Source organism: Rhipicephalus microplus, chromosome 6 (genome assembly GCF_043290135.1).
Source record: "Rhipicephalus microplus isolate Deutch F79 chromosome 6, USDA_Rmic, whole genome shotgun sequence".
NCBI lineage: Eukaryota > Metazoa > Arthropoda > Arachnida > Ixodida > Ixodidae > Rhipicephalus > Rhipicephalus microplus.
In genome coordinates, this window is record NC_134705.1 from 147,034,394 (window position 1) to 147,052,628 (window position 18,235).

The 18,235-nt window shown below is 44.4% G+C and overlaps 1 protein-coding gene across 1 annotated transcript; it reads left to right on the forward strand.

The window, feature by feature from the left end:
- Positions 1-736: 736 nt before the first annotated feature.
- LOC142766047 (uncharacterized) lies at positions 737-12,687 on the forward strand. Its single transcript, XM_075867865.1, has 4 exons — positions 737-2,120; positions 7,077-7,131; positions 9,278-9,366; positions 12,523-12,687. Exons 1-4 carry the CDS (start codon positions 1,938-1,940, stop codon positions 12,685-12,687), a joined length of 492 nt encoding a protein of 163 aa, XP_075723980.1. The 5' UTR covers positions 737-1,937.
- Positions 12,688-18,235: the final 5,548 nt, after the last annotated feature.

The following is an 18,235-nucleotide window of genomic DNA, read 5'->3' on the forward strand; positions in this document are numbered from 1 at the left end:
AAATCATGACTACTGATTTTTCCTAACTGAATCTAAAATCTAACCGATCTCCCTCATTACCGCAGATGTCCATCCACCTCTGCAAATCTTCCTTGTTGTCGGCCATTAGCACTATATCATCTGCGCAGGTTAATGCTGGTAGTGGCTGATCAATGAGTTTTCCTTGTTTGACTAAAGAGAGGTTGAAGCCAAGTCCCCTTGCCTTTAATCCTTGTAGGTACATCATGAATAAGAAGGGTGACAGCGGGCATGCCTGCCTAAGTCCACGTTTCACCACTGTGGGCTTGGATACCTGTTTTTCCCACTTTAGCTACCTTGTTAGTTTTATAGATTTCCGTTAAACGATTAGTGACTCCATCTTTTACACCCAGTGTGTCAAGTATTCCCCACAAGTCCTCTTGAACCACGCTATTGTACGCTCCCTTGAATTTCTGCAGGCCGGTAGGAAGCTTCACAGCGCAGCGCCTGATCTTGTGAAACGGCGCAGCCATGCAGGCAGGACATTCAATTCCCTCCCTATTTTTTGTATACTACTGTCCTTGTGTACATCGTAGAACACATAACATTAATGATAGCAAACAGATCATTGATTCGGATAGGCCTGGTGTTTTTATTTAAAATGGAACAACGAGGAAGCTGCTGAAGCTCGTGCCTGTATACAGCTGCTTTATATGGAGATGAAACTTTAACGAAAAAAAAATGTAATGATAAACAGTAGGCTCATAACAAACAACATTTCTCTGAGGTTGCATGGAATATATGTCCCATGCAAGGCTATGCATTGCAGTCCTTACTGCATTAATTATGTACACGTACTGCAGGGCATGCAAGTGTATGCAGACACACGCTGACGAAATGACATTTTTTGCTACATACAAACGTGCACCGCACCAAATAAGACGCACGTGTTTGTATAGTCAGGGAACACTCGTGAATATTGATGAAATCACACAGCTCGCTTACAGTATAAAATAAACACAATTGCGAACAATAAAATGCGACGCTGTTTAAAGAGGCGGACCCAGGTTACGAGGAGAATTATCAGTATGGCATACACACCACGTGTCAAGCTTTTGCAACATCTAAAGAGACTAAATATGGAAAGTTGCCTTTGTAAGTTAACATGACAGTACCAAGTGGAGAAGCCACACGAGAGAACAATTCATCGTGGGCTAAAGAATGTGTTTTAAATATTATACACAGCTTTGCAAGATAATATCGACGAGTTTTACTCGTCTAGGTGTGGGAGGTGTAGGCCTGATAAAATGCGATGTTGCTTCAGAGCCTTTCTTTCGTAATGTTGCAATTTTATTCAACTCTTTCAAACGCGGCACCGTAAATTTCTACTGGGTGCTCGAACACGGCAAGCAGGTCGCGGGGCAAAATCTTTGTAACATTTTATTACCGAAACAGCGATACTAGCAATGCTTGAGCTGCACTTGCTGTTTTCTAAATTGTAACCTCCTCAATCTCATCACTGTGATCAGGAAACAGAGAGGAAAAGTACAGCAGTAGTACGTAGAGAAATATTCAATTTCAAGCCCTTTAGCAATATCATCTAAACAAATTGCCAGTTCACTGTTGAATTCTCGATGGAAACAAACAGCTGATCAGGGACGCAAGCTTGGCTTGGCACTGGCTTGGCCGTTCATACAGAGCCAAAAGCCGCTGCAGGAAACTGGATTGCGGATCGTATTGAGACAAAATATTTTATACATTTTTGTTTTCTTTGTTTCATTTCTCTAATTGCTCTTGTGATGGCGTGGACCGCGCTTCGTCATCTCATGTACCGGCGCACTGTTTTTAAGTTTAGTATGGCGCACGATAATACATGATTGCGTGCTTTAATTTAAAAAGGTTCGCGAGTATGGCAGCAACACTGCAATGTCGGGAAGAGGCACGGGGAAGAGGATAGTAGTAGAACCAGTAGCAGCTGCATGCCCGGGTGGAGCGACGGATGCCCAGATGGAGGAATGTCAACCCGATGCATTTTGTGTTGGCCGTTCTGGCAGTTCCGCCGACTTTATAGAAAGAGACGACCCCGTCGCTTGTCCTCTTCTCTTTTCCTTCGGGCATCAGCGACAACATTGACGGACGACGTGTTCGACTTCACCGTGGACGTGAGTATAGGTTGGTTTTTCATTCGAGTGAATTCTTGTTCAGATTTGCAACTTGTCGACTTCATCCTGATCACCTGTCACCGGCAATAAGTCACATACGTGTGATATTTAGGTGAAATAAATTATAATGCACATTTTCTGCTCCATTTGCGTGGCTTAGCTACACCAGGACATGAGGTAAAGCCTTTGTCGCCTAGCCACTAGCAGGCAAGATCGATCACTCGCATCCTTCAGTTCACGAATCAACGCGCCTGCCTTAAAATTAGTAAGCTGCTCGCAAAGAATTCTTACCGAGGCAATTTTGTTTTCTTTGAACAATGCACCGTAGATTTGTCTTGAATAACAAAAAAAAAACACTTGAAAAATAAATGTCGCGACCTTTTAGAAAACGCCGTGTCTAAGAGCTAGACGCGGCATTTTGTAAAAGGCTCATTAAATTCAGTATGTTTTCGTAGTTTCTGCTTAAAATTATTATTGTCTATGAATTTCATGGCCCAATCTTTTGCTTTGGCTGAAAATCTCGGCGGCAAAAACTTTGTTCAGTGTCCCTTTAAGGGCAGGTGTAGATGCCATCATTTCAGTCGCAAATCTTTTTGCTAGTCGGTCGGCTGGTTAACAATAAGGGTACTAACTAGAGTTCCAGATTTCATCAGCAACACATCATCATGGCTTCATCAGATGCTGCATTATATACATTCTATCCTCGTTTTTAAATAGGTGTACCGTATGGTCCACTGTTACAGGAAACGAGCGAGCTCATAAACAGTGAGCCATGTGGTGCTAACTGGCAGCGAGGCTTGTGAATGGGACGCCTGCGCATAGAATCGGGGTGCGCCCAGTTTTGTCTGCCATTTCTCCGCCTGTACGCATGACAGCATTAAAAAGCGCATCCGTATTTTAGCTGCGCAATTTATCTAGCCCAGTGCCTCCTGCTTCAGGGATTTCCTGTGAGCACAAAAAATGCATGATTTTAATCGTTGCTGCAGTGTTTTACAAGTTGTCACCGTAAAGCACATCATATTTTTCGCATAATGCTCGCTGCAGCTAGCAAGTTTCGATGACTCAAAATGCTGTTCAGGTCTGATGTAGCAAACATTTTAAGCTCGTCCTCGTGACCATGAAATATTGGTTTATTAAATAATCGAAGGCAGAGTTGGTATCAGTTGATTTACTGTGTGAAAATGAAAAGTGTGAGGGACCGTGCCTCGCAAGTAAGCCCCGAGAGCATGAGCAGAGAAGTAGCAGATGAGGATGCTCATGCGCTGCATTTCCAAATCTCACCAGCACTAATGCTTGACGGACTGCTGGCCACGCACTAGCGTGTTCTTTCTGAAACAGGACTTTGGCCCTGTAAGCAAGTTCTTGAAGGGCATAAGTAAAACGTAGAATGGGCCCCCTAAATGCACCCATCCTTGAACCATTGGGCTTATAAATTAGTGCTCTTTTCAAAATACAACTATTCTGAGCTATAAATTGTGACAGAACAGTGCACGAAGTTTAAAAATGGGAAAAAGGTCTTTAAATGTCCCCTTTATACATAGTGTTCTTGTGATGTCACTTCTGCCGTTGTCGCCCTCTCCCGCCATGCCCGGGTAACTCCCTGGGTACCTACGGCAGTTCACGTGCTGCAGTGCGGTTTGTTGGGGGCTCGTCATCTGTTGCTGTGAACGATATGGAAGCATTGTGGTTTTTTGTTGTCTTACTTTAACGAGCTCATTGGATTAGGAAGGCCTCGCTCGTTCACTCGATACAAGACCAGATAATCAAGATGTGCGACACATATACCAGCCACGGCGTACACCGGCTGCCCGCCACAACCTATGAGGGTTTATTATCTTGCTTTTACTACAAATTGCCTGGCCCAAAAACAAGTGAAAGCTCAAAATCTCTCGAGCCGCAATTTTAAGAGTGGATGTGCGAAGCGCAGCTGCTCCCATCGAAAACTAGTCGTGCAGAGCTAGGCAAGTTTACAAGAGATATAATATTATGAATATATTGTCACGGCCTACGCCACCATAGTAGCAATGCCCCCCCCCCCAAGTGTTTTAAACAGTGCTGATGTTGAGCTTGAGCCTCTTTGATTGCAATTTGCGGAAATAGTCGAGGAAAATATTATACAAGGCAGATAGCGACATTGCGTGGTGTGTGCCGCAGTAATGCCAGTCATCACTTTATTTTTCGCGTATGCTTTAACGCACTTTTCACTTTGTATTTTGCTTTTGTTGTACGCTAATATACAGTGGAGTCACTGAACATGATAGAGGCCGTGGTATAGAATTAATTGACTAATAAAAAAAAATCCTGACGCCCAACTTGAACCGATCGGCTATACTTCAAAGTGAACTAATATTGTTTCCCATTCTTTATAGTTTGTTTCAATGCAATACCAAATCTCCGCGATCGCCCTCACGATTTTAACCGCCTTCCTCGCCATCATGATTTTAACTGCGGACAAGTTTGTACGTACAGTATCTTGGTAAGCTATATCTGTTTGCAGGTAAATACTTGGCTATGGCACTTACCCGTAATGAAGTTGCACCTGAAGATGCAAATATTGCAAAGTTTCTTCAAGTAGCTTTTGTTAATCTGCACCAGCCAAATACGCTGGTACTTTTAGGAAAATTGCAATGTGCGTTCTCAATTTCAGGTTATAAGTTTCAGCGAAGAAACACCCTAAGCTCTGCTCCCTCTGCGTGGACTACTAAATCAACTTGCCTCACTAGCAGCTCATAATTTCTCAAACTTGCATCGTGAGGCAAAACTAAACGGGTGCAAGCACGAGGAGACAACATGGCAGTTGTAGGCGATAGATTCGGTTGGTGCCCGGGCATGTTGGTGGCGCATTTCGGAAGTGACGAAAAGGCGCTGGGAGATGCACGTGCACACTTTGTATAGTTGCTGTATTGGACAGCAAACTTTTTTTCTTATCTGAGCAGTTTTACCAAAGGAAGCTTCATCATATGGCGTGATAAATGAAGCGAATCCACAGGTTGAACCACATCATAGCCTCGCTGTGCTTTTGTACTTTTTTTAGCTCGCAAAATTTATTGACGGATAAGGCAGCACTTGTTTCTTTACCATATGATCATCTCCGGTGTGCTGCTGCCTCAATATTTCAAATTCTAAGCATTTACACCATTGTATGCTAACTTTTCCTTCAAAGTGAGACAAGCCACATGTGTATCGTAGATCAAGAAGCATGCCAGTTTTACGTACTTGCAAGGTAAACATCAGAAATGCACAGTTGATCAAAAATACTAGTTTAATGGTGCATCTACATAGCAGAGCACCTGTGGCACCTCGGGAACAAGATAATGCCACATATGTTACAAGAGATAATTAAAAAAGACAAGGGACGTTCCGTGAACAAATAGAAACAAAAATAAAATGGCACGTGGCAGCCAGTGAAGGCGGCAAGGGGGGGGGGGGGGGGAGCCCGTGGGACTTCAGCGGATGAACGTAAGGTGTGTGTTTAATATGTGGAAGAAAAAAAAATTCAAAATTTTGGCGACTGAAATGAGGGTGACTTAGTGAGTGCGCTCATGACGAGAGTAAACACGGTTATTATTATTTTTTTTTTCACATCTCTTTTGAAAGCCACGAAAAATCTGTATGTGGTGCAGCCTAACAGAAGGTCCGTGAAGGCAAATTATGCATTCGTCGTTGTACAAAGGCCTTTTTTTTTTTTTCATGCGCACCATCCCCGCCGCGGTGGTCTAGTGGCTAAGGTACTCGGCTGCTGACCCGCGGGGCGCGGGTTCGAATCCCGGCTGCGGCGGCTGCATTTCCGATGGAGGCGGGAATGTTGTAGGCCCGTGTGCTCAGATTTAGGTGCACGTTAAAGAACCCCAGGTGGTCTAAATTTCCGGAGCCCTACACTACGGCGTCTATCATAATCATATAGTGGTTTCGGGACGTTAAACCCCACATATCAATCAATCATGCGCACCATAAATAGTGCTCAAAATTTAATTGCATATGTTGTTTTCATCCCCGCTGTATTCCGTGCTGTTTATGATGTAAAAAAAAAAGTAGCACGCTGAAGTGGTGCTGCTTTTGGGCAACAGTTTAAAATGGCGGGGTGCATGAATGTGGAATACTGCCGCTTACACTCAAATCATTCTTGTGGTCACCTCCCACTGTTTGCAGCATGTGTTGTGTATACACAGCTGCATATTTCCTAGCTAGAAAAATTTGATTTTAGGTGTTTCTCGCCATTTTCCATGTAACTATTCCACAATTGCACACACTGATCAGCAGGCTTTCAATTGCGCTGAAGGACACAGGTGCCATAAAATTCATAGTCAATTCTTTCAAGAAACCGTATGTAAAGGCTGAAGCTTCATGCGTACATACACACACACATACCATATTGTTTTTTGTACTTTATGAAAGCTGCGAAGGTCTCATGTGCCTCCAAGCGTAACCTGTCTTATTTAATCTCCATCACCACAAAAGTTTTGCGAGTTTCAAATAAAAGTACTTTGCGCATGGCCACTTTTGTGTAATTTTTTTGTGTAGGTGTTATTTGAGCAGCCTACAGTGTTTACTTTATAAGCCTGTATGTATATGTTGCATTATAAGGATGCAGAATGTGTGTAGCTGTACAATATAGATGAAGTGTAAAAATTAAGTGTGTCTATTGTAGTGTTCTTGCAACCAATCTTACCCCCGTATTCTAGAACGTCCCTCCACTCAACGCTTCACCTTCACTTGAGATGGCTGATGGGAGCGCCGTCTCTAAGCAGAGAAAATTGCTGCATGTCAGCAATAATCTGCTGTGATTCTCGAGTAGCGCAGCGTCGCTTTCAAACGAGCAGCGGCACAGGGCTCAACTCTGTCAAATGAAGGGTGAAAGTCGAGTCGGGGAGTGTTTATGAATATGGGGGTTAGTTTTGTTGTCTTGTTAACCTGCCATTAACACTGGATTGATGCTACTTTGCTCTAGCTGTACAGTGCTCTCCAAGGCTCAAGGAGGCACCGCACGGGGAAGGCTCGGAGCAAACCATGCGTGAGTTTCCTTTCATTGTTACACTATGCACGTATTAAGTGATAGACTTTAATGTATGCTATTTGTATTGTGCATGTTTTTGGGAACATACAACTTCCAACATTTATATGTTCTGACGAAAATCACGCAAGAATGAGAGAAGCTTGTGCAAAAATTATGCAAGAGTGTAAGAAGCTTTTGCAGAAGTCTGTGAAATGAAGTTTTGAAATTTTGTGGCAATGTGTCATTGTACAGTGGTCAACAGTCTTGCTCAGCATGCTTGACTGCAGGGCTCCCGGCTGCACAGGCGCATCTACGGAGTGCCTGATGCATGATGGGCCAAATGTCAGCCTGCACACTGGTGCCTCTTATCCCCGTTTGTCTGTTACATCAGTGTCTTTTGTAAAGGGGATCAACTGTGCTACCTTTTTTTTTTCGAATGTAATGAGTTCTTTTTCCAGATTATTGTTGTTTTAAGGTAGAGCCTCACATTTCTATCAAATACTGAAGATTCTATTTTTCCTTCTAGATGCTATGAAGTCACTTCTTGTGTTACAATAGAGTGAACACTGTTATGAGAAAAGCTACTTTATGGAGTTAACTCACTCCATATTGACTTAACACACAGAATTGGTGAGAACTACACTCCATTCCAGCTGCATTGGGAATAATATTCATTTGCATACTTCTGTTTCTTTTGTTTGTTTGTTGGCTGGAGGTTTGGAGTATAGGGTGGCCAGAGGGCACTGTGTAGTCTTTCTTCATCTTCCCAATTTTGTGAACATCAATTGATAGCCGTATGGGAAGCAGCCAGCATGCTGAAACAGCGGTGCAAGCATGCAAGGTGTTCACCATTGCATGCAGTCAGTTGCTGTGAGCAACCTACTGCATACAATTAACTGCGAGTGGTGCTGCACTATGTGTGCCTCCTGGAAAGCTGCAATGGTAAAGTGCCACAAACATATAGTAACATGGATAACATCGTAATTTGTTTGTTGAATAATTCTGCAACAGAATCAATGGAGTTTTGGATAAATTTGTGTATCTGCCTGGTTCATCAAAGCTACAGAGTCAAATGCGGTATATAGTCGCGTATTATGTGTACTTTTTTTGTCAATCTGGTCATGTGCGAAGCTAGTAGGCATCGCTGGCCTAAAAGCTCAACTGGGAATATATGTTGCAGGCGCTGTCACAGCTGTCTCAAAGCGGATTGTCATTTGTTTGCTAAGCCTGTTCGAATGCCCCCATTTTCTTGAAGTTCTTCCGAACAGTGCTCACAAAAACCAGTTCCCATGACAGGGTTATACCAGAGAACATAAGTACTCTCCAATAATTGTCGGGAACCCAACGTAAAGTAAGATGCAGACAAGGAAGCGCGATGCCAACACAGCGCTGTGTGTGTCGCCCTTCATGTGTGTGTGTGTCCATTCCTTCTCCCAGTCTTCTATTGCATTGTGTTCCCTCCGATATCTAACCAACACACCCAAGCTTCTATGCTAAGTCTTATTCAACGCATTCTTCTGCTGGCTCCCATATTGAATATTGCATGTCGAAGAACTCCACGCTGATGTGCTTAGCGGTAGCACGGTTTCAGTTTTCTCCGGTAAGCTTTATAACAGCAATCTGCCTCGTATATAATTATTGTAGCCTATCACAAGGAATGGTAAAAACGCAATGGCCAGATGGCGAAACCGAAAAAAAAAATAGTGCGAAAACCTGCCTCATCTAGTTGATGTGACAGGTCCTTGCACGCGTTCAACATCTGTGCTGTGTCTCGGGAATACATTCTTGCCGTGGAAGAGGTGGGAAGATAGGAGGCAAACCTTTAGGCATTTCGGACTACACATAAACAGGTTTCGGTTTTCAAGTTCGATATTCTAGGGAAAGCATAAAAGTTCATGGAAGAAGGTACCTTGCACTCAGTCCATTTTGTGTAAGACTGCACTCGCCTGCTCGACAAGAGATGTGCCTGATCAGAGCATCATGAAGTCAAATGTGTCTGTGTGTGTGCTGGCAAGGTGGCTCGGGCTGGTTGGGGAGGGCAAAGTATGCGAGCAAAAAGTTTCTTGTAGTAAAGCAGGCTGGCTAATTATACTGGTGAGCAAATTATGTGAGGATGCAAATTGTGCGAGTAAATATGGTATGTATGTACTCTTGTATGTTTCAGCTCTATTGCTATGGATCCTGCGGATCCAACTTGGCATCCGGCAGCAACAAAGAGAGGTTCTGCAGGAGGTGCGACAGCTGAAGCACGAGGTACGGCTCTTTTCCGTGCCTCAGCACGCCCAGCCAGCACAGCGCCCCTCTGACTTTCCCCGGCTGCCTGCTGGTACAATTGGAGAAGTGGAGGCAGCAGAGGCAGCTGTGCAGAGTAAAGCTGTGGCTGTGGCTGTGGTGTATATTTCTTGATTTTTAATATGCCTATGTAACATGCAGAAATTTAGTACTGCTTTAAGATACTGTGTTTCGGGAAACAAACTAGTCAGGTTATCTCATGAGCCACTGTACTACAGTCGAATATGAATAATTCGTACTCAAAGAGGCCAGAAAATTTGTTCAAATTAAAAGAAGTTCAAAATAATGAAAGTTACCGTAATTACTTGAATCTAACACGCACCTTTTTTCCGATTAAGAGAGTTCATAAATCGCATGTGCGTTAGAATCGAGTACGAAAAAAAAAATGAATATGGTCATTCTATTGCCATCGCCACTTACAAAATGGCCGCCCCCTACGTGCGTCGGCATGGCGCGTCGGTCATTTCTGCCTATGTGTTTCCCATGCGCGGCACTTCATACGTGTGCTGAGGAGTTCGTCATCTTGTAGTACATTAGCATCGACGGCATGGTAGGGCCGACTCCAAAAACTCGACGAGTGCACCACAATGCTGCTTCTAAAAGAAAAGTCGTCGCGTATGCCGGAACGGACAGAAATCGGGCCGCATCGCGGTCATTTGAAGTTCCCGAAACGTGCGTGCGGGACTGGCGGAAACAAAAGCAGAATATTGTCGACAGCAAAGATTCACGCAAAGGCTTCAGTGGACCACAGCAGGGTCGGTTTCCACAAATTGAAGAGCTGCTCGGCGAGTATGGGATTAAGCAGTGAGCGGCACAGCGGCCCGTGACGACAGAACTGCTCCAAGTGCAGGCTATGCAGTTAGCCTTAGAAAAAGGGCTAATGCAGAGCCATTTTAAAGCGAGCAGGTGCTGGCTAACGAACTTTATGAAGAGAAAAGGCTTTTCCCTTTGAAGGCCAACGGGCATATGCCGTAAGTTGCCGGAGGAGTACGAAGAAAAGCTTCAGAGTCTTCAGAGGTTCCTCCTAAACTTGCGGCACAACAACGGCTACCCGCTTGGGCAAATCGGGAATGCCGATCACACGCCTCTTTACTTCGACATGCCTGGCACCACAACCATCTAGGAGAAGCAAGTTTGTGTACTGACATCGGGCCACGGTAAAACTACAGTGACAGCAATGCTCTGTTGCACGTCAGATAGGCATAAGCTTCCCCCGTACTTCATATTTAAACGGAAGACGCTGTCAAAAAGAGTCGTTTTCGCGAGTGGTGTGATCAAGCGGGCCAACGAGAAAAAAGGGTGCGCGTTGCAACCGATGTCTTAGTTTTTTTTTTTTTTTTTGTCGTGGAAATCGGGGGCGCATTACAATCGAGGGCGCGGTAGAATTGAGTAAATACGGTAAACGAGCGGAGGGCTCACCATGCAGTGATGCATGTGCATGGAGTTTTATTCACAAATTACAGGACATCCGTCATTAATTAAAGTAGTCAATACATGTCTGTACACGTTGGGCTTACAACGAGTCAACAAGTTTTGCGTGCAGTTTGCAAAGCATTTGTACTTCGGCTTCAGTATTCTCCTGGCAAAAGAAGTTGCGCGTGGCAATGTCCAGTGCTGACACTCTTCGAAAACAACTGTGTTTCCACTGTTACCATCTGCGCTGCAGCCGGAGCGTGGCCAGCACATGATGAGAATGGAGGAGCGTCTCCACCTGGAGAAAAGCAGATCGGCATTCGAGAGAGAAACACTCCGCGGCAGCTTTTTTTTTTCTCTCTTCATGCGCGGTGTTGAAAGGAGAAGAGTCTCTACATAGCAGGAACGAAAAACAGGGAAGCGTGACACCGGCGCTTTGCAGATCGGCATGAGAGAGCCAACTCTCTGCGACAGCTTTTTTTCCCCTCTTTCTCTTCATGCGCAGTGTTAAGTGGAGAAGGGTCTCTACGTGGCAGGGACGGAAAAAGCCGAAGCGTGGCACAGGAATGTCGCAGATTGGCATTTGGCAAACATTCCACCGCAGTCTTTTCTTTCCTTTTCTTCATTTTCTTCTTCAAGCACAGCGATGAGGTGTCTGAAGTGCCACGGCAGGATTGGGCGGGGTGCTGAGAGCATTTTCGGAGCGCGGTATAGCTTTGATAGGACCACAGTGTCAGTTCAAATTAAGTGTGTTGGAATTAATGAGATTCGACTGTATTTACTATAGTCTGTGAAGTCCGAGTGAACTGTCCTAAGCTAGCAGACGATGTAGGCGGCATGGTGTGTTTGATGGGCAGTGACTAGCAATAGCCTGCTTAAAACAGACATTCAGTAATTTTGTTCATTTATCACCCTATTTCCTGTCCGGTGCGGCTCTCTCTACTTTGAGCTACAGGTCACCCTGCCTTGTGTTAGCCGATTTCTTACTTTTTTAAAAATCTAACATGCACCCAATTTCGCAGTGTGAAGAAAAATGCACCCTTGTTTATTGTGATGAGATTTCTACAGCGACATGCCTCTTTGTTGGCTATCACAGAAAAATATAAACAGCAAATGGTGCGACCATCTAGTGCGACTTTTATTTTTCTATCAGTTTCATCTATGACCAAGATTTGGTCGCTCTAAGGTTGCCTCTTAGTACGCCTTGATCATGTTCATTTAACTTGTTGTGCTCTGCTTACAATGCATTGATTAAAAACATGTTCAAGCTTCTTTTTGAATTCCACATATTTTATCGTTTTTCACCTGTAGAAGCTACTCCTGGTCAACATTCAGGCAAAGACATTGTAACCTCGAAGAAATGTGTATTGGAATTTGAGCACTGTACAAAGTAATTATACTATTTCATAGCTAGAATCAATATTTATTAAGGGTTATAACAGTGTTGTATTTGATTTCATAACAGCGAAACTGCATATCAGAGAAGGACTCTGAAAGGTTCTCACACTGAGTGTGAGAGGGCTGATGTGGAAACCATTTTAGGTCAAGTGAGTTGAAGTTAGCGTAAAAAAACAATGAAATGTTGTGATGCCCAAAAATTCAAGTTGTTGTTTTCAGTGTCCTCTTCTTGCAGATTTTTATCATGAAAACATTTCGATGTGCTGTTGCGTTTACCCCATCTATGCTTCTTGCATTTTTTTACAGCGCAAGCACCTCCTGCAGATTGGGGGACGTGGCCTCCGAGAAATTGCTGTGAATGCCATGAAGGCTGTATTGGCACATGACGTGCAAGTGCTGTACAGCGTTCATGGCAGAAAAGGGAAAAGGGCCTTTGTGAACCTGAGGCTCTGTAGATTAGTGACAGGTTAGACTTGTTCATTGCTTTATGTGTGTGCACCCTTGTGTATTCTCTGTACTGCAGTGCTTCATGTGTACTATGGTATTTCTGTTCTTGTATGCAGATGTCATCTGCCAAAAAGCAGGGTGCGACCAGGCGGAGGCCCTCCACTTTATTAAGAGGTGGCTGCCAGGGTCTGGTGATCGCTGTGGGGGCAGCAAGCGGCGCTTCAGAGAAAAATTTGTTGTGGAGCAGCCCGATGATCCCCACTCTCAGAGTGCAGATTATCGGCTGCTTGCGGCAGCTGGCTTCCTGCCCAGCCACAGCAGCCAGGGCCTTGACAGCACCACTGTCACTGTGCCCCCAACGCAACCTGACCTGCAGTAGAGCGGGGCTTTTTTAGTTGTGTATATATATTTTTCAATGTATACATCTTTTGTTGTATCAAATAAAAAAAAAACAAAGAATAAATAGTCTGCAGACTGTCGGTGGTGCACTGTTCGGCTAGCTTATGCTGATTCGGAAGCACCATCACCATGTTTTAGTAACAAAAAAATGCTCTAAACTATGAATATTCTCGATTACCATGTGGGGGACATATGTGGGGATTGCAAGGGGGGGGACATACGCTTTCAACATTTACTTCCTAACGACTTTTTTCGATCTGCTGTACCAAATACCAGTACCAAATAAAGCACTCGCTATTGCAAAAGATAAATTGGTAAAAAAATAAACTACACTTCTAGTGTTAGCAAAGGGAATGAGGTATAAAAGATGAAATAGATCGAGTAACTGCTTTCAGTTCTCAGCATTCAATTTTCTGTTGCCCCAAGTATACAGGGCTGCAAAGCTACAAGAGCGGGTCATCGAAGCATATTGTTTAAATCTTCCGGTAAGAAAAATTCCCTACTAATAATGGTTACATAATGGCAAGCCAACCAGTAGCCAATATTCGTCGTGCAGGAAACATCGGTGTAATAACGGCATTTGATTGGCTGCAATGTGGCCCTGGATTGGTCCAATGTCGGTCGTACATCCGTAGCCAATATTCGTCGTGCAGCAAACATCGGCGTAAAAATGGCATGTGATTGGCTGAAATATGGCCCAATGTTGGCCGAACATTGGCAGCTTTGTCGGCAATACGATGGGCCTTCGTCGGCCCAATGTTGGTTGCATACTGGCAAAAACATCGGCAAAACGTCGGCCCATCATTGGCTTGAACGTCGGCCCGACATTGGAAGAAGTTGCACTTCCGATGTCGGCCCGACGTCGGTGCCGATGTTAGCCGATGTTGGTCCAAGATTGGTCCAACGGCGGCGTGCTGCCTGGGAGCCTTTCTAAAGCCATCACTTTATACACTGTCGGAGAAATGATAATTTTTGCAAGAACACTGAATTAAGGAACTATCCTGGCATCGCTTCCAGTGAGACGATCGTGGAAGAGAAAAGAAAAGATGAGACCCCGTTGCGCTGTGGTCCGGGGAGCTAATCCGGTGCCTTGCTGCAGTCATGTGATTTTCTTTCGTCATGAATGAATCAGGCCCAATGTCTCACCGGAAGCAGTTTAAATGCCAAGCGGATCTGTGTGGCCCAATGATGGAAATGTCCCAAACATTCCAACGTAAACCACGTCGTCGTGCATCCACTGGTTTTAACTTCCACTTCCTCCCAGAATACATGGTAATCTGCGTCTTGTACAACTCGCCCATGAACCTGGTATTCATAGGTAAATTGTGATAACTCTTTATAGTTGGATCAACAGTGCAGTTACGACGAAAACTTGAACAGTGGTCTTTTTAAATCCATTGTTTTATATACTGTCGGGGAAATGGTAGTATTTCCAAGAACACTAAATTAAGGAACTGTCCAGGCGTCGCTTCCTGTGAGACGATCATCGAAAAAAAGAGAAGATGAAACGTCGTTGCGCTTTGAACCAGGGAGCCAATGCAGTGTCTTACTGCAGCAATGTGATTCTCGTTCGTCATGAATGAATCAGGCCCAATGTCTGAACGGAAGCATTTTAAATGCCCAGCGGAATCTGTGTGGCCCAACGATGGGAATTTCCCAAACATTCCAACATGAACCATGGCGACGGGCATCCGCTGATTTTACCACCCACTTCCTCCCAGAAAACATGGTAATCCGCGTCTTGTGCAACTCGCCCTTGAACCTGGTATTCATATGTAGACTATAACTGTTTATAGGTGCAGAAACAGTGCAGTTACGACGAAAACTTGAACCGCGACCTTTCTAAAGTCATTATTTTATAGACTGTCGGGGAAGTGGTAGTATTTGCAGTGTCCTTAAATTGAGGAACTATCCTGCCATCGCTCCTCTGAAACGATCGTCGAAGAAAAAAAGAAAAGATGAGAAGTTGTTGCGCTTTGATACGGGGAGCTAATCCGGTGCCTTGCTGCAGCCATGTGATTCTCTTTCGTCATGAATGAATCAGGCCCAATGTCTCACCGGAAGCCGTTTAAATGCCAAGCGGAATCTGTGTGGCCCAATGATGGGAATGTCCAAAACATTCCAACATGGACCACGGCGTTGTGCATCCGCTGGTTTTAACACCCACTTCCCCCTAAAATACACTGTAATCCGCGTCTTGTACAACTCGCCCATGAACCTAGTATTCATAGGTACTATTATAACTATTCATAATTGCACAAACAGAGCAGTTGCGACGAAAACTTGAACAGTGGCCTTTAAAGCCATCATTTTATACACTGTCGGGAAAATGGTAGTATTTGCATCTTGACTAAAAAAGTAACTATCCTGGCGTCACATCCTGTGAGACGATCATCGAAGGAAAAAAGAAAAGATGAGACCTCGTTGCCTTGTGGTCCGGGGAACTAATCCGGTGCCTTGCTGCAGCCATGTGATTCTCCTTCGTCTTGAATGCATCAGGTCCAAAGTCTTACCGGAAACGGTTTAAATGCACAGGGGCATCTGTGTGGCCCAATGATGACAATGTCCCAAACAATCCAAAATAAACCACGGCGTTATGTATCTGCTGGTTTTAACACCCACTTCCTCCCAGAATACATTGTAATCCACGTCTTGTACAACTAGCCCATGAACCTGGTATTCATAGGTAGACTATGATAACTCTTTATAGTTGCATAAACAGCGCAGTTACGAGAAAAAACTTGAACAGCAACCTTTATAAAGCCATAATTTTATACACTGTCGGGGAAATGGTAGTATTTACAATGTTTATATACTAAGGAACTATCCTGGCATCGCTCCCAGTGGGACGATCATCGAAGGAAAAATGAAAAGATGAGACCCTGTTGCGCTGTGGTCCGGGGAACTAGTCCGGTGCATTGCAGCAGCCATGTGATTCTGTTTCGTCATGAATGAATCAGGCCCAATGTCTCACCGGAAGCAGTTTAAATTCCCAGCGGAATCTGTGTGGCCCAATGATGGAAATGTCCCAAACATTCCAACATAAACCACGGCGTCGTGCATCCGCTGGTTTAACACCCACTTCCTGTAGAATACATGGTAATCCGCCTCTTGTACAACTCGCTCATGAACCTGGTATTCATAGGTAGACTATGATAACTCTTTAGAGTTGCATAAACAGCGCAGTTGCGACGAAAAAATGAATAGCAGCCTTTCTAAAGCCATCACTTTATACACTGTCGGAGAAATGATAATTTTTGCAAGAACACTGAGTTAAGGAACTATGCTGGCATCGCTTCCAGTGAGACGATCGTGGAAGAGAAAAGAAAAGGTGAGACGCCGTTGCACTGTGGTCCGGGGAACTAATCCGGTGCCTTGCAGCAGCCATGTGATTCTCTTTCGTCTTGAATGAATCAGGCCCAATATCTCACCGTAAAGGGTCTAAATGCCCAGCGGCATCTGCGTGGCCATGTGATGGGATTGTCACAAACATTCCAACGTAAACCACGTCGTCGTGCATCCGCTCGTTTTAACTTCCACTTCCTCCCAGAATACATGGTAATCCGCGTCTTGTACAACTCGCCCATGAACCTGGTATTCATAGGTAAATTGTGATAACTCTTTATAGTTGGATAGACAGCGCAGTTACGACGAAAACTTGAACAGCGGCCTTTTTAAATCCATTGTTTTATATACTGTCGGGGAAATGGTAGTATTTCCAAGAACACTAAAATAAGGAACTATCCTGGCATCGCTTCCAGTGAGATGATCGTGGAAGAAAAAAGAAAAGATGAGACCCCGTTGCGCTGTGGTCCGGGGAACTAATCCGGTGCCTTGCTGCAGTCATGTGATTCTGTTTCGTCATGAATGAATCAGGCCCAATGTTTCACCGGTAGCAGTTTAAATTCCCAGCGGAATCTGTGTGGCCCAATGATGGGAATGTCCCAACATTCCAACATAAACCACGGCGTCGTGCATCCGCTGGTGTAACACCCACTTACTCCCAGAATACATGGTAATCCGCCTCTTGTACAACTCGCCCATGAACCTGGTATTCATAGGTAGACTACGATAACTCTTTATAGTTGCATGAAGAGCGCAGTTGCGACGAAAAATTGAATAGCAGCCTTTCTAAAGCCATCACTTTCTACACTGTCGGAGAAATGATAATATTTGCAAGAACACTAAAATAAGGAACTATCCTGGCATCGCTTCCAGTGAGATGATCGTGGAAGAAAAAAGAAAAGATGAGACCCCGTTGCGCTGTGGTCCGGGGAACTAATCCGGTGCCTTGCAGCAGCCTTGTGATTCTCTTTTGTCATGAATGAATCAGGCCCAATATCTCACCGTAAACGGTTTGAATGCCCAGCGGCATCTGTGTGGCCCAATGATGGGAATGTCGCGAAATTTCCGACATAAATCACGCCGTCGTGCATCCGCAGGTTCTAACTTCCACTTCCTCCTGGAATACATTGTAATCCGCGTCTTGTACAACTCGCCCATAAACCTGGCATTCATAGGTAGATTGTGATAACTCTTTATAGTTGGATAAACAGCGCAGTTACGACGAAAACTTGAACAGTGACCTTTTTAAATCCTTTGTTTTATACACTGTCGGGAAGATGGTAGTATTTCCAAGAACACTAAATTAAGGAACCATCCTGGCGTCGCTTCCTGTGAGACGATCATCGAAAAAAAAGAGAAGATGAAACGTCGTTGCGCTTTGAACCAGAGAGCCAATCCAGTGTCTTGCTGCTGCAATGTGATTCTCGTTCGTCATGAATGAATCAGGCCCAATGTCTGAACAGAAGCATTTTAAATGCCCAGCGGAATCTGTGTGGCCCAACGATGGGAATGTCCCAAACATTTCAACATGAACTACGGCGTCGTGCATCCGCAGGATTTAACACCCACTTCCTTCCAGAATTGATAGTAATCCGCGTCTTGTACAACTCGCCCATGAACCTGGTATTCATATGTAGATTATAACTCTTTATAATTGCAGAAACAGCGCAAACACGACGAAAACTTGAACCGCGACCTTTCTAAAGCCATTATTTTATAGACTGTCGGGGAAATGGTAGTATTTGCAGTGTCCCTAAGTTGAGGAACTATCCTGCCACCGCTCCTCTGAAACGATCGTCGAAGTAAAAAAGAAAAGCTGAGAAGTTGT

Bases quoted from the DNA above. Each gene is read 5' to 3' on its own strand.
- LOC142766047 (XM_075867865.1), top strand. From the start codon at position 1,938: ATGCCCGGGTGGAGCGACGGATGCCCAGATGGAGGAATGTCAACCCGA. The intron at 2,121-7,076 runs GTGAGTATAGGT...CTAGCTGTACAG, and splicing joins TGTTCGACTTCACCGTGGAC to TGCTCTCCAAGGCTCAAGGA. The intron at 7,132-9,277 runs GTGAGTTTCCTT...TGTATGTTTCAG, and splicing joins AGGCTCGGAGCAAACCATGC to CTCTATTGCTATGGATCCTG.